The sequence below is a fragment of the Nomascus leucogenys genome, chromosome 18 (genome assembly GCF_006542625.1).
Source record: "Nomascus leucogenys isolate Asia chromosome 18, Asia_NLE_v1, whole genome shotgun sequence".
NCBI lineage: Eukaryota > Metazoa > Chordata > Mammalia > Primates > Hylobatidae > Nomascus > Nomascus leucogenys.
Window position 1 is genome coordinate 100,086,798 of NC_044398.1, and position 21,939 is coordinate 100,108,736.

Consider the following 21,939-nt stretch of genomic DNA (forward strand, 5'->3'; position numbering starts at 1 on the left):
TCACGAGGTCAGGAGATCGAGACCATCCTGGCTAACACAGTGAAACCCCGTCTCTACTAAAAATACAAAAAAATTAGCCGGGCGACGTGGCGAGCGCCTGTAGTCCCAGCTACTCCGGAGGCTGAGGCAGGAGAATGGCGGGAACCCCCGGGGGGGCGGAGCCTGCAGTGAGCCGAGACCGCGCCACTGCACTCCAGCCTGGGAGACAGCGAGACTCTGTCTCAAAAAAAAAAAAAAAAAAAAAAAGAAAACTGCAACAGACTGTACAGATGAGGGGGTCTTACTGTTTTTATTATTATTATTATTATTAATTTGAGACCGAGTCTCGCTCTGTCGCCCAGGCTGGAGTGCAGTGGCGCCATCTCGGCTCACTGCAACATCCACCTCCTGGGCTCAAGCGATCCTCCCACCTCACCCTCTTGACTAGCTGGGAGCACAGGTACACACCACCATGCCCAGCTAATTTTTGAATTTTTTGTAGAGACGGGGTTTTGCCATATTGCCCAGGCTGGTCTCTAACTTCTGAGCTCAAGTGACCTGCCCGCCTCAGCCTGCCAAACTGCTGGGATTACAGGCGTGAGCCACCTCACCCAGCCTGTTATTCTTAAACAATGAGTAAGCCCCTACTGTGTGTTCGGCTCTGTGCTAAGCACTTCACAGGCATTTTCTCATTTGGTGCTCATACTCCCCGAGGAAGGAGGAACTACTATTATTATCGCTTTATGTTTTTTACAGGGTCTCACTCTGTTGCACAGGCTCACTGCAGCCTTTTTTTTTTTTGAGACGGAGTCTCGCTCTTGTCACCCAGGTTGGAGTGCAGTGGTGCGATCTGGGCTCACTGTAACCTCTGCCTCCCAGGTTCAAGCAATTCTCCTGCCTCAGTCTCCCGAGTAGCTGGGATTACAGGCGCCTGCTACCACATCCAGCTAATTTTTGTATCTTTAGAAGAGAAGGGGTTTCACCATGTTGGCCAGCCTGGTCTCGAACTCCTGACCTCCAGTGATCCACCCGCCTCAGCCTCCCAAACTGCTGGGGTTACATGCATGAGCCACTGTACCTGGCCCTCACTGCAGCCTTTAACTCCAGGGATCAAGCGATCCTCCTACTCCAGCCTCCTGAGGAGCTGGGACTCCAGGAGTGTGCCACTGTGCCTCACTGGTTTATTTCTTCTTTTCTTTTTTTCTCTCCCTTTCTTTCCTTCCTTCCTTCCTTTTCTTTCCTTCCTTTGTTTTCTTTCTTTCTCTTTTTCTTTCCTTTCCTTCCCTTCCTTTCTTTTCTTTTTTCTTTCTTGAGACAGGGCCTTGCTATGTTGCCTAGGTTAGAAAACTATTATTTTTATCCCCATTTTACACATGCAGAAACTGGGGCAGGCAGGATCGCAGCCGTAGTTTCCCTCACACCACAGCCCACGCACTTAGCTGCTCCCTCTACTTATTTCCATTTACATATATTTATATTACAGCCTTTCCTCACACAGTGAAATTTACATCGGAAGCATGTGTTTCCATGCTTTTTTTTTGTTTTTAATTATCATTGTGAATCAAACTTTCAAAAATGGGCGGTTGGAAGGGGACCTGTCGGGGAGATGGGGCTGGCAGAGGTAGCCCTAGGCAGCTGGGGAGAGGCCTGTGTGTGCCCCAGGCCTCCTGGGGGCCAGTCTGGAGTCATCAACAAGGATCTTGCCTGAGTCACTGGGGCACAGCTGCCAGAGATGCGAAGGACACGGAAAGGTGCAGGCAGGTGGGCTGCCGCCCCCAGCCAGGATCCCAGCCTCTCCTCCCCCACACTGCTGCTCCATGCACAGAACCTTTACAAACGGTGCAGGCACTGAATTGGTGGAAGCTTTGCAGTCCATGACCTGTCAGAGACTTGTGGGGGGCGGGGGGATGGAGGGTTTGGGGGACTGGTTCTGGCGGCCAGGGCTAGGAGGAGCAGGTAGTCAACAAGTAAACTCACAAACAAAAGATAGAACATCGGACAGAGATCAGGGCAATAGCAAAAATAAGGCGGAAGGAGAGGTGTGGGTGAGAAGGCCAGCGTTTGGAGGAGGGTTGGCCGGAAGCGTACTCCTCCCACCCAGTTAAACAGATAAAGAGCCCCTCGGTGAGGGAAGGAACAATCCCTAGCCCGGCTTGCTCCGCGAGGGCCCCTGCTAATCACTTTAGGGGATCATCCCAGCGTCCTCAGCTGTTTTTTTTAGGAGAGGAGACTAATCCGAAGCTCAGAAAGGCTCAGTGCATTCCCAAGGTCGTTCAGCCAGGAGGGCGCTGAAGGGATCTGAGCTGAGACCAAGTCTCAAACTCAGAGAATGGAGGAGCTGCCCCGGAAGTGGCTGCTGGAGGCTGCAGTGAACTATGATCCTGCGGCCAGTCGCGGTGGCTCACGCCTGTAATCCCAGCCCTCTGGGAGGCCGAGGCGGGCGGATCGCTTGAGGTCAGAAGTTCGAGACTAGCCTGGCCAACATGGTAAAACACCGTCTCTACAAAAAAATGCAAAAATTAGTTGGGTGTGGTGGCGCGCGCCTGTGGTTCCAGCTACTCAGGAGGCTGAGGTGGGAGGAACGCTTGAGCCTGGGAGGCGGAAGTTACAGTGAGCCGAGACCGCGCCACTGCACTCCAGCCTGGACGACAGAAGGAGACCCTGTCTCAAAATAAAATACATGAGCCGAGTGCGGTGGCGCGCGCCTGTGATCTCACATACTCGGCAGGCTGAGGTGGGAGAACCGCCTGAACCTGGGGACTGCACCACTGCATTCCAGCTTTGGTGACAGCGAGACCCTATCTCAAAAAGGAAGAAGAAGAAAAAAAAAAGTAGCTGAGGCCTGTTGGCAGGGAAGCTGCAGGCAGGCGAGGTCAGGCCAAGCAGAGTCCTGCCTATCTGGAGAGCTTCCTGGAAGAGGCGGCTTTTTCTGGCTCCCGAAGCCGCGCGCTAGGGATTGGGGGGTCATGCGTCTGGCCTCCCACCACGACCCTGGTTCAGAACACGGCCGGAGTGAGAAGGGGGTGCCGGGACCCAGGAGGCCGTAGGGACTTCCTGGTCCTACCCGGTGTAACCCTGGGGCTACGCCTGATCCGAGCACCTGGATGGCCGTCCCTTTTATGGACGCAAACATTACGCCAGCCCAGCGAGGGCGGTGGGTGTCGGGAGCGAGGCCTGGAGGGCAGTGGGCGTCCCAGGGACTGGGCGGATGAGGCCCCCCGCGGCGACTCAGCTCCAGGCCGCCGCCCACGCCCGGGGGGGCACCGCAGAGGACCCTGTGCGCCTGCGCAGTGAGCGGCGGGGCGGGTCGGCGGCGCGCACGCAGCACGAGGGGAGGAGCCCCGGAGCCCGGGCACCCCTGACGGGCTGCACTGGGGAGGGGGAGGAGCCTCGAGGCCGGTTTGGAATTTTTGGCGCGAGCACCTCCGCGCGCGTTCACGGGCCGTTCCCCCTCAGGGGAGTCCTTCGCCCGGGCGTCCGGAACAGTCGACGGCAGACTCTGGCCCGCTGAGCCACCCGAGGGCTCCCGTGGCTTCCGCGGACCCGGAATCTGGGCCCTCGCGGACCCGCGCCCCGCCCAGCCGCCCCAGGTGAGCCCAGACCCCGCCGTGAGGGGCCTCGGCGTGGCCGCCTCGCCGCTCCCCTCCGCCTTGCCCGGTCGGCGTTACCCCTGCCCCTCAGGCCTCCCCGGCGGCCCGCCCCCGCGAGCCCCTGCCTCACGTCCTCCCCAATTCCTGGTTCCCTTGCCCCGAGCCCCTTCCTAGCGGCGGCCCCGCCCTACTCGCCCCTCCTGGAGACCCCGCCGGCTGTCCATCAACCCCGCGCCACCGCCCTCCCCGTGACAGTCCTTCCCCCGTGACAGCCCCTCCCCCGTGACAGCCCCTCTCCCAGTGACAGGCTCTACCCCGGTGACAGCCCCTCCCCGAACAGCCCCTCCCCCGGGACAGCCTCTCTTCTTCGGCAACAGCCCCTCTTCCCTGGTGACAGCCCCTTCCCGTGACAGCCCGCCCACTACTCTGTTCGCCAGGGTTTCCCCACACCCACGGAGTGAACTCAGCCGCGGCCCTGCCTGGGAGGAACTTGCAGTCTACCGGGAAAGGTGGCCAGCAGATGTGTCGGGCCTGGTGAGAGGGGGAGGCGAGACGGCCCGATCGCCCAGGGCCCCGGAAGCTGCGGAGGTCACCCCCTCCTGGCCTTAGCTCAGGGACACCCTGGATTCACGTGGGAGCCCCTGCTCCTGCCTCCCCCACCCCACCACTGAGGCTGCTGGGCCAGGACAGTCATGCTAGAACGTAAGTCGTAGGGACGGTGGGAGAACTGGGTTAAGATGCACAGGCCCAGGTCCCTGAGTGTGCTACGGCTGGGCCTGGAGGCTGTGCTTGTGACCAGTGACCTCGAAGATCCCAACACCCTGGCTCCTGACTTGGAGAAACCCTGGGCTGGGACTCTGAGGTAATTAGAGTCAGAGGAAGAGTCTGGGCAAGATGGAGGGCAGCCTGCCAGCTAGGTCCAGGTAGCATCCCTCGCCTCACCCCTCTACTCCCTCAGGTACTGGGGACTGCTCTTTTTAATTTTTTGTTTATTATTATATATATTTTTTTGAGACGGAGTTTTGCCCTTGTCGCCCAGTTGGAGTGCAATGACACAATCTCGGCTCACCGCAACCTCCACCTCCTGGGTTCAAGCAATTCTCCTGCCTCAGCCTCTCAAGTAGCTGGGACTACAGGCATGCACCAGCAGCCCGGCTAATTTTTGTATTTTTAGTAGAGATGGGGTTTCACCATGTTGGCCAGGCTGGTCTCGAACTCTTGACCTCAGGTGGTCCACCCACCTTGCCTCCCAAAGTGCTGAGATTACAGGCGTGAGCCACCTCACCCAGCCTGCTTTGAAGTCTTTGTTAAATCTGACATCTGGAGGCTGGATGCAGTGGCTCACCCCTGTAATCCCAGCACTTTGGGAGGTTGAAGTGGGCAGGTTACTCGAGTCCAGGAGTTTGAGACCAGCCTGGGCAACATGGTGAAACCCCGTCTCTACATTATATACAAAAATTAGTCAGGCATGATTGTGCAAGCCTGTAATCCCAGCTACTCTGGAGGCAAAAGTGGGAGGATACCTTGAGCCTGAGAGGCAGAGGTTGCAGTAAGCTGAGATCCTACCACGGCACTCCAGCCGGGGTGATACAGTGTGATCCTGTCTCAAGGGGAAAAAAAAAGTGACATTTGGGCAGTTTCTGTTGCCTGTTTTGTTTTTTCATGTGTATGGGTCATACTTCTTGTGTCTGTATATCTTGTAGTTTTTTGGTGAAAACTGGACATTTTTGGTAATATGTTGTAGTAACTGTGCATACTGGTTCTCCACCCTCCTTCAGGGTCTGTGATTATTTATTGTTGGTGGCTGGCTGGACTATTGTATTGTTGGAGCCTATGTCCCCTGCACTGTAAGGCTTCTTCTCTTTTTTTTTTTTTTTTTTTTTTTTTGAGACGGAGTCTCGCTCTGTCGCCCAGGCTGGAGTGCAGTGGCGCAATCTCGGCTCACTGCAAGCTCCACCTCCTGGGTTCAGGCCATTCTCCGGCCTCAGCCTCTCTGAGTAGCTGGGACTACAGGCGCCCGCCACCACGCCCAGCTAATTTTTTGTATTTTTAGTAGAGACGGGGTTTCACCGTGGTCTCGATCTCCTGACCTCGTGATCCGCCCGCCTCGGCCTCCCAAAGTGCTGGGATTACAAACGTGAGCCACCGCGCCCGGCCTTGTAAGGCCTCTCATGTCACTCCCCTGAGGATGCAGCCTTGGGCATGTGCACAGCCACCCTGGGACAAGTGTGGTTTTAGGAGGGCCCACTCTAATATTTTCCCCCCAATCACACCCAACTATTAGGCTCCACCAGTGACCAATTTGTTGCTCTATTTGTTTTATTTTTGTTTGTTTTGTTTTTTTTTTTTTTTGGAGACAGAGTCTCATTCTTGTTGCCCAGGCTGGAGTGCAGTGGCGTGATCTCGGCTCACCGCAACCTCCTCCTCCCGGGTTCAAGCAATTCGCAATTCTTTGCCTCAGCCTCCCGAGTAGCTGGAATTACAGGCACCTGCCACCACGCCCAGCTAATTTTGTTTTTTTTGTATTTTTTAGTAGAGACAGGGTTTCACCATCTTGGCCAGGCTTGAATTCCTGACCTCGTGATCTGCCTGCCTCGGCCTCCCAAAGTGCTGGGATTACAGGCGTCAGCCACCATACCCGGCCGCTCTATTGTTTTTTATAATACTTTGGTGCACCAGCCTCACCAACATGGTGAAACCACATCTCTACTAAAAATATAAAAATTTTTCTAGAGTGTTGGCACATGCCTGTAATCCCAGCTACTCAGGAGGCTGAGGCAAGAGAATTGAACCTGGGAGTCGGAGGCTGCAGTGAGCCGAGATCATACCACTGCACTCCAGCCTGGGCAACAGAGTGACACCCTGTCTCAAAAACAAACAAACAAACAATACCTTGGGGCATAAAGTGTTCCACGGTCCCATCCAATTAAATTTTTTTTTTTTTTTTTTTTTTTTTTTTGAGATGGAGTCTCGTTCTGTTGCCCAGGCTGGTGTGCAGTAGCACGATCTCGGCTCACTGTAATCTCTTCCTCCCAGGTTCAAGCAATTCCCCTGCCTCAGCCTCCCGAGTAGCTGGGACTACAGGCACGCACCACCACGCCCAGCTGATTTTTGTATTTTTAGTAGAGATGGGGTTTCACCATGTTGGCCAGGCTGGTCTCGAACTCCTCACCTCAGGTGATCTACTCACCTCAGCCTGTTAAAATGCTGGGATTACAGGCATGAGCCACTGTGCCTGGCCAGATCCAATTAATTTTGAGCTCCTTTGACAGGGTGGCTTTTGAGGTCAGTGAGGTTTGTTCTGACTGCAGGCAGGCTCTTCCTAGCTAGCTCTTTCCCCACTTCTCTGTGGTAAACTAGCTGGCCTATGGTTCAGCTGGTTGCCCTAATGCGGGTACCAGTCTCTTCTTTTTTTTTTTTTTGTTTTTTGTTTTGAATATATATATATATATTTTTATCATACTTTAAGTTTTAGGGTACATGTGCACAATGTGCAGGTTTGTTACCTGTGTATACATGTGCCATGTTGGTGTGCTGCACCCATTAACTCGTCATTTAGCATTAGGTGTATCTCCTCATGCTATCCCTCCCCGCTCCCCCCACCAGTCTCTTAACGGCTCACCACCAAAACTTCCACTGATTTTGACAGCCCCTTTAAACTTGAACTTCCCTATGCACTGTTTCAAATCAAGCCAATTTTCAGGGGGTTGGTGGGTGGGGAGAGCTCTATGTATGACCTCCGTCTACCCCTAGGCTAAATCTCTGTCTGAGCTGTGCTGTGGAACTGGGGGCAGGACAGTGGGGCACCTGAGTGCTGCTATTGCTTTAGGAGCAGGTCGCTGGGTCAGGCAGGAGCCTCTGGCTTTCTTGGTTGCCCTCTCCCTGTGTGGAACCTCCTTCCTACAAATGGGCTGGGGCTCCATGTTCCCAGCCTGCCGGGCCTCAGATATAGCCTCTATTCTGTGCTTGGGGGCAGGTGGAAGAAAGGAGCCCCTGGCCTGTCTGCCACACTCAGCTGGAATTTAGCCTCTGCCATGTGGAGCTGGGAGGGTTGAGAAGTGCTGAGAACCTGGCCCTCCTGGGCAAACACCCTAACCGTTGACGGGATGCTGGGGGAGAGGGAGCCCTTCTTCTTGGCCATACCTGACCCCAGTGCTAGGCGGGGGGAGAGGGGTGCTGGAGGTGGGAGGGCAGGAGTGTCATGGCTCAGGTGCCAACAGGCTTGCCGTTATTCCGAGGCCTTGGCAGGTTTTCTTGTGTAAACCTTTGTTTGCTCTTTGCCCTGGGCACCATGCCCAGAGGCTTTCACTGCTTGCTTTTGAATAATCGTCACCAGTTGTGCTCTTTCACGGGGGCAGGGGTCCACGGAGCTGCACACACTGACATTCAGGAAGTGGACACCGCTAACTGGGTTTTGGCACGACAGTTACGAAAAAGAAAGGCACTTGAGGGATTCCGGGTTTTCACTTTGGAATTGGAGATAAGGGATCGTGGGCCCGTGTAGTCTCGGAAGAGGTTGTGTAGTTTAGGGTCAAAGAGCTGGCCGTGACGAGGGCAGGGATGCAGGCGCAGCCCGTCTGACTCCAAACCGCCTTAGTCTTAACCTCTCTACCCAACTGCAAGACCCTCAAGAACACGGGCCCTATGGTTTTCCTCTTATGTTTCTATCGTCTCTAAAATCCCACAGCCTGGTGGGCAGGTGAGTATGAATTTGGCCTCTGCCTTTTCTTGGTAGGTGCTTCTTGCTCCCATGGCCGTTTACAGTAGAATAAGTGTGTGGGATAGACAGAGCTCTCTTCTGTGGCCTCTTTGGGACCACAGGGCCAGGTGGCATCAGAGTGGACACGCTGCCCTGTGCTCAGCCTCTGTCTCTGCCCCCAGGGCCTCCTGCGCTGGCCATGCCCGTGCCCACGGAGGGCACCCCGCCACCTCTGAGTGACACTCCCATCCCAGTCCCGGCCTACTTCCACCATGCAGAACCTGGATTCTCCCTCAAGAGGCCCAGGGGGCTCAGCCGGAGCCTCCCACCTCCCCCCCCTGCCAAGGGCAGCATCCCCATCAGCCGCCTCTTCCCTCCTCGGACCCCAGGCTGGCACCAGCTGCAGCCCCGGCGGGTGTCATTCCGGGGTGAGGCCTCAAAGACTCTGCAGAGCCCTGGGTATGACCCAAGCCGGCCAGAGTCCTTCTTCCAGCAGAGCTTCCAGAGGCTCAGCCGCCTGGGCCACGGCTCCTATGGAGAGGTCTTCAAGGTGAGTGAGGGGACGGCTTCCAGGCCCATCTGAGGGATCTCCTTTGTGTCTCTCCAACTCCCTTGGCAGGACAGGGTCCTGGGCAGCCTGATCCCCTTCCGTTCCCTACAGCCTGTCCCTGCTGGGCTCACAGGCCCCCTCCACATTTGACTTGGCTACTCCCATCACCCCCAATGCAGGCCTCTCCAGGGGTTGCTCTGTGCATACTGGCCCCTTGTCCAGAGCCTGGCACGCCCTGCAGCAGCCCCTGTGCCATCTCCTCCTGCCCTGGCGCCAGCTGTGCAGGGTCCTTGGCGAGTCGGCCCAGCCTCTGGCACTGGCCCTGAGTGCAGTGCCTGGCCAGCCCTCCCCAGGCTGGCAGGCTTTGAGCTACCCCCTGCCTGCCACCTTGTTTTTCTTAAACACAGTTTCCAGTCATTTATATTTTCTTTTAAAGAGTAGTTTTCCCTTGTATGAGTCCTATATGAAGACAATTTTGTTAAAAAGTACAAACAACATTGGCCCTCAGGTCCGCTTTCTCACAGGGGAGCCCACTTTTCACACCACAGCCCAGGCTGCCTGTGTTGCTCTGCAGCTGCTTTTTCCACCTCGTGACACATCTGAGAGGTCCCCTGGGGTCAGTGCATGTCGGCCCTGGCTCCTCCATCGTTGGGTCTCCACAGACCCAGCCCCAGGGATGGAGGTTTGTCTGGTTTTGCTATTGCCCTGGGCAGGGGTCTGAGACAGATGCCAGCTACACCACTGTGCCCCGTGTGTGAACCCTTAATGGGGTCTGCCAGGTTGTCCCCCTACGTGATTGCGCCCCTTGTGGCTCACCCTCACTCTGTGCGTGGGTACCACCTCCCTTCCAGGTGCGCTCCAAGGAGGATGGCCGGCTGTATGCGGTAAAGCGTTCCATGTCACCATTCCGGGGCCCCAAGGACCGGGCTCGCAAGCTGGCCGAGGTGGGCAGCCACGAGAAGGTGGGGCAGCACCCATGCTGCGTGAGGCTAGAGCAGGCCTGGGAGGAGGGCGGCATCCTGTACCTGCAGACGGAGCTGTGCGGGCCCAGCCTGCAGCAACACTGTGAGGCCTGGGGCGCCAGCCTGCCTGAGGCCCAGGTCTGGGGCTACCTGCGGGACACGCTGCTTGCCCTGGCCCACCTGCACGGCCAGGGCCTGGTGCACCTTGATGTCAAGCCTGCCAACATCTTCCTGGGGCCCCGGGGCCGCTGCAAGCTGGGTGACTTCGGACTGCTGGTGGAGCTGGGTACGGCAGGAGCTGGTGAGGTCCAGGAGGGAGACCCCCGCTACATGGCCCCCGAGCTGCTGCAGGGCTCCTATGGGACAGCAGCGGATGTGTTCAGGTGGGGACCAGGGCATGCCAGGTGTTTGGCAGGCTGTGGGAGGCCCTTCCTGGGACGGAAGCTCCATTCCCCAGGAGGGAAGCTCCACCCTAGCCCGGGACACCCGGCCTCAGAGCCACAAGGCTGAGACGCCATCCCTGCCCTCCAGTGGAGGGGGTCTCTGGTCAGGCTGCCTGTGAGCCTCGAACCCTCCAGAGCCACTTTGTGTAACTTGCCTCCTCACAGCTCCACAGGAGAAACAATTGTCACTCCATTTACAGCCAGGTTAAGGGCCTTGCCGGAGCCCGCTGCTAGCAGGTGGCACAGCTGAGACTGGCCCTAGGCACTGGGTTCCAGGGTCCACACTGGTAACCACTGTCCTGATCATCAGGATAGTAATACCTGCCAGCAGTAACTGTGGTGCCTGTCCATCAGGGCACTGGGAGGACTCACCACTGTGGCATGTGGGCTCCCTGGGCACAGAGCCCATATTCCATGATGTCCCCATCCTGCCCAGGGTTCATGATCAGGCCTGTTGGGGCCTCCCTTCCCCCTGCTTCCGCCCCTCCCTGACTGATGAAGACAGCAGCCCTCTCCCACCCACCTCCAAGAGGCAGCCCGGGACTGGGTCTGTGTCCCAGGGCCAACCCTGCCCCCTTCTGTCCCCATCCTGTCCCTGCCAGTCTGGGCCTCACCATCCTGGAAGTGGCATGCAACATGGAGCTGCCCCACGGTGGGGAGGGCTGGCAGCAGCTGCGCCAGGGCTACCTGCCCCCTGAGTTCACTGCCGGTGAGTGGGTGAGGGCGGGTGGGGGTGCTGCCACGGGCTCCTGAGGAGATAGTGGCTGGCCATGGAGGCACTGCTGGGCTTGGTGCAGTCGGTGTTCTGGGACCCCGATGTGGCCCTTCCTCATGGGCAGGTCTGTCTTCCGAGCTGCATTCTGTCCTTGTCATGATGCTGGAGCCGGACCCCAAGCTGCGGGCCACGGCCGAGGCCCTGCTGGCACTGCCTGTGTTGAGGCAGCCTCGGGCTTGGGGTGTGCTGTGGGGCATGGCAGCGGAGGCCCTGAGCCGAGGGTGGGCCCTGTGGCAGGTAAGCTCTCAACAGTGGCGGCTGCCTGCCCTGCTCCCTAGCCCCAGAGGTCAGCCCGCCCACATCCTGAGCTCCTCTCCCCAACAGGCCCTGCTTGCCCTGCTCTGCTGGCTCTGGCATGGGCTGGCTCACCCTGCCAGCTGGCTGCAGCCCCTGGGCCCGCCAGCCACCCCGCCTGGCTCACCACCCTGCAGTTTGCTCCTGGACAGCAGCCTCTCCAGCAACTGGGATGATGACAGCCTAGGGTGGGTTCGAGTGCATGGTATCGGGGGCTGGGGGGAAGGTGGGGGATATCACTGGGGCTCCATGGAGATTTGTGGTGAATGGGGACCACTCCCACAAACCTGGCCCCCATCACATCCTGGGGAAGGGAACCAAGACTGGTGGGGTGCGGCCTGGCCAGGCTCAATGCAGCTGGGCATGTGTACTGGCTGTTCAGGGCATGGCTTCACACTTAGGACACCAGCACCCCAGGGAGTGGCTGGCCACACAGCCCCGACCCCAGTGGAGGCTGCCAGTGCCCAGGGATAAAACATTGTCCCTTCTCTGGGAAGAGAAAGCCTCTGGAGTCTGGGGAGCCCTGCCCTGGGAACAAGTCCTTGGTCCCTGGGGCCTGGTGTCTGAGTAAGAGGCTGTAATTAGGAAACCACACGCTCAGGGCAGACAGCTTTTGGGGACTCCGCTGTTAGCCCCTTCCTTAGAAACACATCACCTCATCCCTCGGGGGCACTTGATAGCACACAAGAAGTTCCAGAAAGGCTTACATTTACTAAAAGTTTACTTCAAATCCGCCTCAGTCAAAGTCCATGTGTTCTGAAAAGGACAGAGGGGGCCTTGGAGCGCAGCCAGATGGAAGGACTTTGAAGGCTGTCCAAGTGCTGCTTTCAGAGTGCACCAAGTTTTTATTGTCCCTGACCGTGGCTCCCTGCCTGTTTGTCAGCGGAGCCTGGAGCCTGCTTAGGGACAGAGCTGGTTTCATCCGGCACTCCCTAGCCCTGGACACCCTCCTTGTCTCGCCCGCCCTCCTGCAGGCCCTCACTCTCCCCTGAGGCTGTCCTGGCCCGGACTGTGGGGAGCACCTCCACCCCCCGGAGCAGGTGCACACCCAGGTAAGCAGGTCCAGGGGCTGGGGTGGGCAGGGCTGGCTTTTGGATCCTGAGTGTCACTACTCTCTCCTCCCTCCTCCCAGGGATGCCCTGGACCTAAGTGACATCGACTCAGAGCCTCCTCGGGGCTCCTTCCCCTCCTTTGAGCCTCGGAACCTCCTCAGCCTGTTTGAGGACACCCTAGACCCAACCTGAGCCCCAGGCTCTGGCTCTGCACTTTTAACCTTTTATCCTGCGTCTCTCCCGTTGCCCTTGAAAGCTGGGGCCCCTCAGGAACTCCCATGGTCTTCTCTGCCTGGCCATGTCTAATAAAAAGTATTTGAACCTTGGGAGCACCCAAGCTTGCTCATGTGGCAACATGGCCCTTCCTGTCCCTTTATTGATGTCATCCAGGGTCTTACACCCCTGAGGCTGAGCCCTGCTGCAGAACCCAGCGCTCCTGGCCTTGGGCCAGCAGCTGAAGCCCCATGCTGTGTGGAGCAAAGAGGTTTCCTGAGCAGGCACATCCCTGGTGGGCACCTGGAGCTGTTGGAGTATGGCACTCAAGGTGGAGGGCAGGCACGGCCCAGGGGTCCCAGGATCCGAGGCCAGTGGGCTCCCGGCGCCAGTTTCCTGGAAGCAGCAGCTGCAGCCCTTGTGCCTATGGCCAGCTGGTACAAGAAGGGTCCATGGCCCCTTGGTCCTTTTGCCCTGAATGCCTTACTCCATAGTCTCTGGGCAGAGGGAGCCAGGGTGGGCAAGCTTGTGGCTGCTGGGAGGGCTGGTATGCAGGGCAGAAAGATGGAGATCAGGAAGCCTGGGCCCAAGGGACTGGCCAGAGGCCTGGTGGGAGGAACAGGATAGGGTGAGGGCTCTGGGCTGGTGGCCTGGCAGGACTTGAACTCTCAGAGCAAGACATGACCCCAGAGTCCCTCTGGTCCAACCCCACAGGTCACAGAGGGTAAAGAGGTCCCAAGAGGGAAAGGTTTCCTTCCAGCTGACACACTAAAACAGGAGCTTGGAGGAAAAAGGCAGGGAAGGAAGTTGGAGCGCCACGGTATGGGTGGGAGAGGTCAGTCCACAGGGAAGAACGGGTGAACAGGGCTCCTGCTGAGACGTCTCGTGAGCTGGAAGCATCCAGGGAGCCAGCCCCTTGCAGACGAGTTGGGAGGAACACCTGGTGTTGCTAACTCTAGGAGGCTGCTGTGGGCAGGCTGGCATGGCAGCTCAGTCCCGGGGACAGGCGTGGTGGGCAGCCCAGAGCAGGTCGGGCACGACGCCGGCGTGCAGCTGCAGGATGGAGCCCACGCTCAGCAGGTGCATGATCTGGTGGGAGTTGCCCCAGTAGTCAAAGCGGCCAGGTCCCCAGCGCTCAGGCAGGCGGGCTACGTTTACCAGTCCCCCAAGCAGCGCCAGTGCGTCCATGCGCAGGTAGCAGGGCAGGGAGCCTGGAGCTCCTGAACCCAGACCCACTCCCCGGGCCCCAAATACTAGTAGGCGGGCAGCAGCCTGCCAACCAAATGCCCGGAGCCGAGCACTGGTGGAGGGGGCGGTGAGAGCTCGCCAGCCGGCCACACCCGACAACACAGTGTAGCCCACCAGGGCAGCCGGGCGCAGCCAGGGCCTGCAGGCCAGGGTGCAGTGGATGATGGGCAGGGCCCCTGCACAAGAGGAGAGAACAGGAGAGGGCACATCAGTGTGAGGGTCCACCCGCCCTTCCCTACCCATGGCTTGTATGCGTGCCCCATGCCTCCCCCGCCAGTGGCTCCAGTTCCCATCCCTTGGGCCCTGACTCACCAAGGGTGTTGACGAGGCAGACCCCACACATGTCCAGGGCGAGGAGCCGGGCGTACACAGCGCTGCCCCCTTGGTGGCACATAAAGAGGTGATAGAGCACGGAGCCTGCGGGGGGTGCAAGGCAGGCCACGCAGTGTGTGCCTCCCAGCCAGCCATCCTTGCCCAGCTGACCCCAGGGCATGGTCATTGGCACCAGCACCAGGAAGCCCAGCAGGGCCAGCCCTAGGGAGGGAGACAGTCATCTACCAGATAGCTTCAGTCGCGTCCTGAAGGGGACCACGGTCCAGACACAACACAGCACAGAGCAAGACAGGTCCAGGTAACGCTGTCATCCAGCTGGCGGCCTGGCCTTGGCCAGAGGCAGGCCCTGGGCAAAAGGCTCTTGGCACCGGTTACTTATCATGGCTCAGGATGGTCTGGGAAGCAGAGACCATGATCCCCACTTTGCAGGTGAGGAAACAGACTTGGAGGGGCTCAGTGACCGGCCCCGGGTGAGCCCAGCAGGTAAGCAATGGCAGAGGACAGACCTGCGCCGTCCCACTCCCACACTGCTCTCCCCACACAAGCAGGTTACAGGAGAAGCCTAAGGCAGTGAAACCTCAAGCTGAGTTGTGAAGAGGACACATGAGCAGTGATGCCAGCCCGGGGCCACTTGGCTTGCTCTTCCCAACCCAAGTCCTCCCCTCTCCATAAGTGTCCAGGCAAATGGAGGCACTGGGCCTTTTTATCTTCTATAAAGGGCTGAGGCCAGGCGGGGGAAGACAAGTCCAGAATGAAGGGAAGGGGGCTTCGAGGGGCTTGTCCCATCTCCCCAGACCTCTCCCTGGGGAGTTTGATTCCAGCCTAGCCCTTTCTGGGAAGTCTCCACCCCTCCCTGCCGGCCTCTAGCACTGGCCTCCCAAGGGCCAAACGGGGCTCCGACGGCTGCCCACCCTCGTGGGATGTGGCCTGGCAAAAGCTCGAGAAAGGCACCCAGGCTGGGCCCGGCCGCTCAGGGCCCCTTGCCCGCCTGGGGCAGCTCAAGGACGGGCAGGGCTGTGTCAGCAGAGCTCCGCGGGGCGCGGAGGAGGGGCCGGGCGCCTGTTGGGGGAAGAAGGAGCCGCCACCAGGCGGAGCCCCAAGACAGAGCGGCTTGGGGCGGGGGCGTCAGGACGGCGGCGCTGGGAGGCTCCTCCAGGGCCCTCCTCACCACAGTCAACACCATCTCTCGGCTGGGTGCTGGCAGGAGAGGGTTCCCAGGGCGTTGGGATTACAGAGGCCGGACACCAAGCTCCCTAACCCTGGGGCTCAGAGGGATTAAGCAGGCTCAGACCCCACTCTGCTCGCCTCTCCTGACCCGGCCCCCACCCGCCGGGAAAGCGGAAGCTGGCAGCGCGGCCCGGGACAATGGCAGCTTTGTCACCGCAGCTACTGGCCGTGCCAGGGCCGGGGCAGCCCAGGACTTGTGCGCTGGGGCCCTCGGCCTCAGTGCCCCCGGCCCAACGTGGGCAGGGCGGCAGCGGGTGTGGGAAGCGCGTTGCAGGACGCGGCTCACCGTGCGTGTAGATGTTGCCCAGTTCGTTGTGCAGGTAGAAGAGGCTGCGCAGGCAGCCCGAGCCGCTGCTGGCGGGCCGGTACCCGGTCAGCACGAACTTATTGAACTGCAGGTGCGGCGGCGAGCTGGCCCAGTCCAGCAGGCGCGGCCCGGCCAGGAACGCCATGGTCCGCACCGCGCGGGCAGCCCGTGCTCCTCCTGTCCCCGAGCCTCCTCCTCAGTGGGGCCGCAGCGCGGGAAGGCCCATCGCTGCCCGGCGCCCGGCGCCCACCCGCCGCCTTGCGCTCGATCGGCGCACGCGCTGGCTAGGGGGTCCCAGCCCGCGCCCCTCCCGCGCTGCGCACGCGCGAGTCCGACGCCCCCGCGCCGGGGCGGAGGCTGGGGACGCACCGGACGCCTGAGCGCACTGCAGTCGGCTCCGCCGAGGCAGACGCGCCGCAGGGACAGCTCGCGGCGGCGGCGGCGGCGGTGGCCGGTAGTCTTTCTGCAGCCGGAGGACGGGCGCGGCCGGACGCGGGAGGGGACGCCAGGCTCCGCCCAGGCTCCTAGTCCCCGCCGGCCGGCCAGCGTTTCGCGCGCTGGGCTCCAGACGTCAGCGCAGCGAGAGCCAATGGGCGCGGCCGGCGGGGAGGCTCCGCCCCGAGGCCGCCCAGGCCTCGCCTCCTAGCATGGTGTGCGCGATCCCAGCCTCATTTGCATGGGGTGGCTGTGGGCTTGCGACCCAACGTTCTGGGTCCTGCGGGCTCCGCTAGAGTGACCCTGGCACCTCGCGTCCCTGAGAACTGTGCATCCAGGCTTTCCGCGTAACACCCAGGTCTCCGCACCTTTGGGCACCCACCCTCGAGGGCACAGTCCTGCCACCTAGCCCTACCCTGCAGACTGGGCTCTGTCCAAGGTGCTGCCGGACGGGTCCGGCCTAGATTCGGTACGCCCCCGCTCCAAAGTGATCTTTCCGCCGGCTGGACTTCGGGGTGCAGCAAGGCGCTCCACGGTACCCAGGCCTCTGAAGGCGTGCCTCACGCGCCCGCAGCCCTCGGGAGAGGCCCTGCCCTTCGCGCCAGGCTTCTCGGAGCGTGGGCTCGGCCCAACTAGCTCCTATTTATCGCCCACAAGGGGCACCCTTGCGGGGCCCTGCCCAGGACAGACAGGAAATAGATTGGAGGCCAGGGGAGGAAAGTCGACCTCCGCCCCGTCCACCCTGAGCAGGGACCGGGAAGGCACCCCTTCTTCAGCACAATGCGGCCCACGATCCTCCTCCCTTTCAACTCCCGCCTTCTACAGGACTCCACCTACCCACCCGTCTGTGTTCTCGGTCCTTCTCTGCATTCCAGGCAGCTCCACCAAAGTCTGCATGCAACGCCCTTCATTTGCATGGACACACGCAACTCTCGGCGCCTGTATGGTCATTAACATGCTCCTCCTACCACGGAAGAACTTTCGAGGCCCGTACCAAAGTAGATCCTTTATTCAAAATCTGTGGGGGTGTTTTTGATCGTTTTTGTTGACCTGTGACCTCTCACTGAGGACGGCAGTCCAGGACCACCCCCAGAGTGGTTCAAAGACCTCTAAAACCAGAGTCCACCCCCACATAAAGGTCCATGGAGAGGGCCTGGACCATCCGGACCCCCAAGGTCAGGCCAAGTCCCAGATAATAGCACCAGATGTTTCCTGTCCGACTTCTGGTCTCCCCAAGACGACCAGAGGCCGAGCTCCCCTAAACAGGCGCAAGGCCGAGGTAGGGCGCAGCAGGTGTCTATCTCGCTGGTGGCGAGTCCAGCGGACCCTCGGGGCCCAGAGTCAGAGAGCGGAGATGAGCGAGCGCAGGGAGCTCTGGCTGGAGGCACTCAGAGGCCGGTAGCCCGCGGCAGAACCCTCAGCCTGGGGGTTCCCCGGGGAGCAGGGCAAGGCCACCCCTCGGGGCTGTCGGTACCACACAGCCCAGCTTCTCCTGGGGCCCCTGGAAGGCCCCAGCGCCGGGGGCCCTTTTCCCGGAGCCAGCAGACAGCTCCTAGAGAGGGAGCAGACATCAGCCTAGCCCGTCCAATCCCGCTGCAGGGTCCTGCTCTACCTGCGATCCCGCGCGCGATCCTGTACGTGGACCCAAAGCCTCGCTCCCTTAAGAACCCAGGAGTTCCTTCCTAGCTCTGTTCCCTTCTGGGGCTCCAGCTCCCCACCACGGGTCCGCCCTCAGGCCCTGCCCCAGCGCCCCGCACCGTCGGCGCAGCGGACGCAGCAGCCCCAGGAGCAGCAGCAGCAGCACCGAGACAGCCGTCACCGTCGAGAAGACCCGGGCTGCGGGCACACGGCTGCGGTGAGGATGGGCGCGAGGGGGCGGCTCCCTGACTCACTCCCGTCCCGCGCGCCCGCCTCACCCCCCATCGCGGCCGGCGGAGCCCCAGGCCTGGGGCTGCAGCTCACGTTGGCCCCGTCGAGGGGCGCCACGGGGGTCTGGGCCGAGCCCTGGGGGACCTCTGGGTCCTCAGCGGCGTCCTGCAGCCCTGCGGAGAGGGGCGTGAGGCGGGGTGGGGATAGCGGGGTGGGAACAGCGGGCACGGCGCGCCGAGCTGGGGCTCACCGCGGTAGGTGAGCGCGAAGCCTTGCGCGTGGCCGCGCGCGTCGCTTCGGAAGGTGAGCAGCAGCGCGGCAGTGCCCAGGCGCAGCGGCCCGGGCGGCGGTGGGCGGGCGCCATCGAAGGCGCGGAGCAGGCTGCCGGAAGCCGCGTCGCGCAGCTCCAGCCGGTCGCGCGGGTCGGCCAGCTCGAAGAGGCGGAAGGTGAGCTCCAGCGCGGCGCCTGTCGGGCCCAGGGCCCAGCTGCAGTTCCGGTCCGGCCCGTACTCGTCCGGGAAGTCGGGGGAGTAGATGACGCCCTGAGGCGCCGTCCAGTTCCCCTGGCAGGAGCCCACGGACACTGCGGGCGGGGCCGGCAGTAAGGACCCTGAGGCCCACGACACGGCGGCTCCCCTGCCCGGTCAGGCCCCACGTCGAGGCCCGGCCAGGCTCCTGGTCCCCGCCCACTCCTCACCTTCATAGACGCCCAGCCGCCCATCGCCGCCACACAGCTGTCCAGGGTGGCCGAAACAGATCTGGTCACAGTCGGTGGCAGGGGCCAGGCGTCCCCGGGCCAGGTCGCTTTCAGAGCCACAGAAGCAGGCGTAACCGGCCTCCACGCCCGCCAGCTGGGAGCACAGACTGGGTGACCCCAGCGCAGGGGCTGGTGTAGGGGTGAAGTGGTGGGGGCCTGGGGTGGGGGTAGGAATCGGGCTGGAGGTTCAGAAACCGGTGTCTGGGTTTGGCAACCGAGTGTTGGGAGTTGAGTGGGGTCTTTAGGTCCAGGTTAGGGGTCACTGGTCTGGGCCCGTGAGCAGTACCTGGTACCCCTTCATGCGGCAGAAGCGTAGGCACACCTGGACCGTGAGCTTCGTGGAGGTGCCGCTGGGGCCGCTGAGGGCTGGGGGTGCCCCTGAGTCCACAAAGCATCCCAGGTAGCCTGGCACTGAGGGGGCAGAGTCAGACTTCCGGGACTCCAAAAACAACCCTCCTCCCAGATGCAGCAGCGTTCCCACCTCTGTCCAGCCGCTCTACTCACTGTGACAGGTGGGGATATCGCAATAGCGCCAGTAGATGCCCTCCTCTGTCTCAGCCACGTAGCACCACGGCTGCACGTCACCGTCTGGGTTACTGCGGGTGGAAGGGAAGTGGGGGGTTCCCACCACCCCAAGAATAGCAAACCCAGGCCGGGCCCCGCAGCCTGTGCTGAAAGTGGCCTTCAAGGCTCTGTGCCTGTGAGCGGCTGTGCTCCCTGCTGTCAACCCACAAATTCCAGTTTTGTCTACGCAGAGCTCTGCCTGATGAAGGAACTGGACGTCGACTTTCGAGTGGACAGCGGGAAGTCATTAAAGGGGACTTGAGAGCTGTTTTTAGGCTTCAGCTGTTGCTAGACTTGACTCCATATATGAGGACTTTGAGGCCATCTGTAGTCTGCACCCTCACCCGGCATGGGCCTCAGCCACTTCCGTCCCTCAAACCCCACATTTTTTTTTTTTTTTTTGAAATGTAGTCTCGTTCTGTCACCCAGGCTAGAGTGCAGTGGCGCGATCTTTGCTCACTGCAAGCTCCGCCTCCCAGGTTCAAGCGATTCTCCTGCCTCGGCCTCCTGAGTAGCTGGGATTACAGGCGCCCGCCACCATGCCCCGCTAGTTTTTTGTATTTTTAGTAGAAATGGGGTTTCACCTTGGTAGCCAGGCTGGTGTCGAACTCCTGACCTCAGATGATCCGCCCGCCTTGGCCTCCCAAAGTGCTGGGATTACAGGCTGAGCCACCGCGCCTGGCCTCCAACCCCACTTAAAAGCAGAAGTGAGCTCCTGAGATTTGCGGCTCTCCTCCCGCTGGGTGCATCCTGCCTCAGACCGTAGCTGTGGCTCTGAACCCCAAAATAAGTTGTATGACAAGAGCCCCACTCTGACCAGGCCCCGCCCATTCGGGCCCCGCTCTGACCAGGCCCCGCCCATACGGGTCCTTTGAGTGCCCAGGTCCGTTTCTCTCCTGGCCCTGAACTGAGCCTGTGCAGAAATTGCGCACCTGAGGAGGACCCCTTTTGCGCCAGGGTTCCGCGCGCCCTGCCCTGCCCCGCCCCTCGTCCTGGCCCCGCCCCCAGGTTCTCCAGGCGGCTGGGCTGCCTGTCCACCGCAGACCTCCACCCCGCCCCCACAGAGGCCCCGCCTTGGGCCATCCCTGCAATGGTGAGCCCAGCCTCGCCCCCAGCGCAGGCCCCGCCCCTCACCGGCAGAAGTTGTGCGCGCCCAGCCCCCAGCGGCCCTGGGGGTCGCTGGCGCTGCTGTAGCTGTGTTGCTGCGTCTGGTCCCAGAAGAGGCACGGGCGGCCCGCCCCGCGCGGGCCAGTGCGGTTCTGGTGGCCGCGGTAGTCAGCCCCATTCACCTGGAAGCATTCGGACAGGCCTGCACGGCAAAGGCGGGGCCTGGGGAGGTCCGGACCCACGCCGGGCATCCTCGCGCCCCTATGCCACCTCCCGCCTGGGACCCCAGCCAGCGACCCCGCACCCGCCCCTGCGGGAGCCCTCGGGCTGCTCAGCTGCTCCGGCCACCTGCTCTGTCCCCCTCCCCAGCCTTGGGGGCCTGGCCCTGGGGGCGGAGGCCGAGGAGGGGGTAGTGAACACGGCCCAGCAGCCGTGCCCGGACTTACCTGGACTGTGCAGGCTCCCAGCCGAGGCCCCACGCGGCTGCAGCAGCGAGAGGAAGAGGAGAAAGAGGAAGCCCTGCAGGGCTTGTGTCCCCATCGCTCTCAACCAAGGATAGGTCACCCTCGCCCGGACACGGTCCGAGCTGCCCCCGGGGTCGCTTCGGGATCTCCCAGGAGACCTAGGGGGCGTTGTCCTCTGACAGTCTGCTGTCGTCCGACTCTGAGCCGCGCTTTCCGTCTGGGGTGGGTAAATCTCTCCTGGGGGTCTTTGCCTCCCAGGGCCTCTGCCCCTGGAGGCGTCTCTCTGTCCCTGTCCCTACCCGGGTCTCTCTGGGGGGAATCTGGCCGGGGGCGTTCTCAGTCTCTGTCTCAGCGAGCTGTGGGCGGTGCCTCAGCCTCTACACCCGCCCCCTCCCACTGCGCCTAGCTCTCGGCGTCTCCCTCGCCCAGGTCTCCAGCGCGCTGACTCCTGCCCCCCTCGCATCCCTCCGTGGGTCCCTCCCCCTGGGTCTCTCCCTCCTCCCATGGGAGGCCAGGAAGCCCCGCCCAGCACTGGAGCGGAGGCAGCAGGTCCAGACGCCTCCCACGCCCGCTCCCCCGACCCCGGGCGTCCGGCGCCTCCCGACCCCCTCTCCCTCAGGTCGGTGCCGGTTCAAGTGGGAAGGTGTGGAGGGAGACAGGCGGGGCAAGCGGATGGAAGGCCCTTAAAATGGGAGATACAGAACCCCCTCCCGTGGCCGCACGCGCCCCTGGACACCCGGAATATGCGAGTTACAAGCGCTCTCCTCCCAGTGCACGCACGCGCTCGCACTCTCTCCCATTCATTGCCAGGCGCTCACGCGCACACTTTCTTCGGATCCGCACGCCCCTCCCGCCCCTGGTCCAGATGCCGCTGGCCTGACGGAGGAAGCGCAACTCCCTGCCCCCGCGCCCACTAGACAGGCGGGAGTCGTGGACGCTCAGTCCGGGACAGGCAGGGGCAGCTGGTGTCTGGGGAGAAAGGCAGCTGCGCCCCAGGTCCCAGTCTGTCCCCTCCCCTCCCCTCCCCCTCCCCCGCCCTTCCCTGGGACCCCCAGCCCAGACTCTCCCGAG

General features: G+C 61.3%; 3 protein-coding genes across 6 annotated transcripts; 1 reads left to right on the forward strand and 2 right to left on the reverse strand.

Annotated features, from left to right (window-relative positions):
• Nucleotides 1-8,455: 8,455 nt before the first annotated feature.
• PKMYT1 (protein kinase, membrane associated tyrosine/threonine 1) lies at nucleotides 8,456-12,536 on the forward strand. Its single transcript, XM_030797683.1, has 7 exons — nucleotides 8,456-8,818; nucleotides 9,670-10,163; nucleotides 10,826-10,932; nucleotides 11,063-11,235; nucleotides 11,323-11,480; nucleotides 12,267-12,344; nucleotides 12,425-12,536. The coding sequence occupies exons 1-7, from the start codon at nucleotides 8,468-8,470 to the stop codon at nucleotides 12,534-12,536; spliced, it is 1,473 nt and encodes a 490-aa protein (XP_030653543.1). The 5' UTR covers nucleotides 8,456-8,467.
• On the reverse strand, nucleotides 11,996-16,238 carry PAQR4 (progestin and adipoQ receptor family member 4). The gene is made up of 3 exons (XM_030797684.1): nucleotides 15,652-16,238; nucleotides 14,118-14,339; nucleotides 11,996-13,981 (listed from the first exon to the last, which is right to left on the reverse strand). Exons 1-3 carry the CDS (start codon nucleotides 15,815-15,817, stop codon nucleotides 13,548-13,550), a joined length of 822 nt encoding a protein of 273 aa, XP_030653544.1. The 5' UTR covers nucleotides 15,818-16,238; the 3' UTR covers nucleotides 11,996-13,547.
• Nucleotides 16,239-17,095: 857 nt separating this feature from the next.
• KREMEN2 (kringle containing transmembrane protein 2) lies at nucleotides 17,096-21,190 on the reverse strand. Of its 4 annotated transcripts, none has more exons than XM_030797680.1 (9): nucleotides 20,851-21,190; nucleotides 20,432-20,606; nucleotides 19,238-19,329; nucleotides 19,020-19,144; nucleotides 18,674-18,710; nucleotides 18,227-18,559; nucleotides 18,024-18,149; nucleotides 17,865-17,943; nucleotides 17,099-17,659 (listed from the first exon to the last, which is right to left on the reverse strand). In XM_030797680.1, exons 1-9 carry the CDS (start codon nucleotides 20,942-20,944, stop codon nucleotides 17,449-17,451), a joined length of 1,272 nt encoding a protein of 423 aa, XP_030653540.1. In that variant the 5' UTR covers nucleotides 20,945-21,190; the 3' UTR covers nucleotides 17,099-17,448. The 4 variants fall into 4 exon arrangements, with proteins under 4 accessions (XP_030653541.1, XP_030653540.1, XP_030653539.1 ...); XM_030797679.1 differs by having other exon boundaries at nucleotides 18,674-18,827; XM_030797681.1 differs by lacking the exon at nucleotides 17,865-17,943 and having other exon boundaries at nucleotides 17,096-17,659; nucleotides 18,674-18,827.
• Nucleotides 21,191-21,939: the final 749 nt, after the last annotated feature.

Coding starts and splice junctions, on each gene's coding strand:
- PKMYT1 (XM_030797683.1), top strand. CDS start 8,468: ATGCCCGTGCCCACGGAGGGCACCCCGCCACCTCTGAGTGACACTCCC. Junction 10,933..11,062: donor GCCCCCTGAGTTCACTGCCG/GTGAGTGGGTGA, acceptor CCTCATGGGCAG/GTCTGTCTTCCGAGCTGCAT. Junction 11,236..11,322: donor GAGGGTGGGCCCTGTGGCAG/GTAAGCTCTCAA, acceptor TCTCCCCAACAG/GCCCTGCTTGCCCTGCTCTG.
- PAQR4 (XM_030797684.1), bottom strand. CDS start 15,817: ATGGCGTTCCTGGCCGGGCCGCGCCTGCTGGACTGGGCCAGCTCGCCG. Junction 14,340..15,651: donor GGGCAACATCTACACGCACG/GTGAGCCGCGTC, acceptor CTCCCTCCCTAG/GGCTGGCCCTGCTGGGCTTC. Junction 13,982..14,117: donor CTGCCTCGTCAACACCCTTG/GTGAGTCAGGGC, acceptor CCTCTTGTGCAG/GGGCCCTGCCCATCATCCAC.
- KREMEN2 (XM_030797679.1), bottom strand. CDS start 20,944: ATGGGGACACAAGCCCTGCAGGGCTTCCTCTTTCTCCTCTTCCTCTCG. Junction 20,607..20,850: donor TGGGAGCCTGCACAGTCCAG/GTAAGTCCGGGC, acceptor TTTGCCGTGCAG/GCCTGTCCGAATGCTTCCAG. Junction 18,150..18,226: donor CTTCGCGCTCACCTACCGCG/GTGAGCCCCAGC, acceptor CCCTCTCCGCAG/GGCTGCAGGACGCCGCTGAG.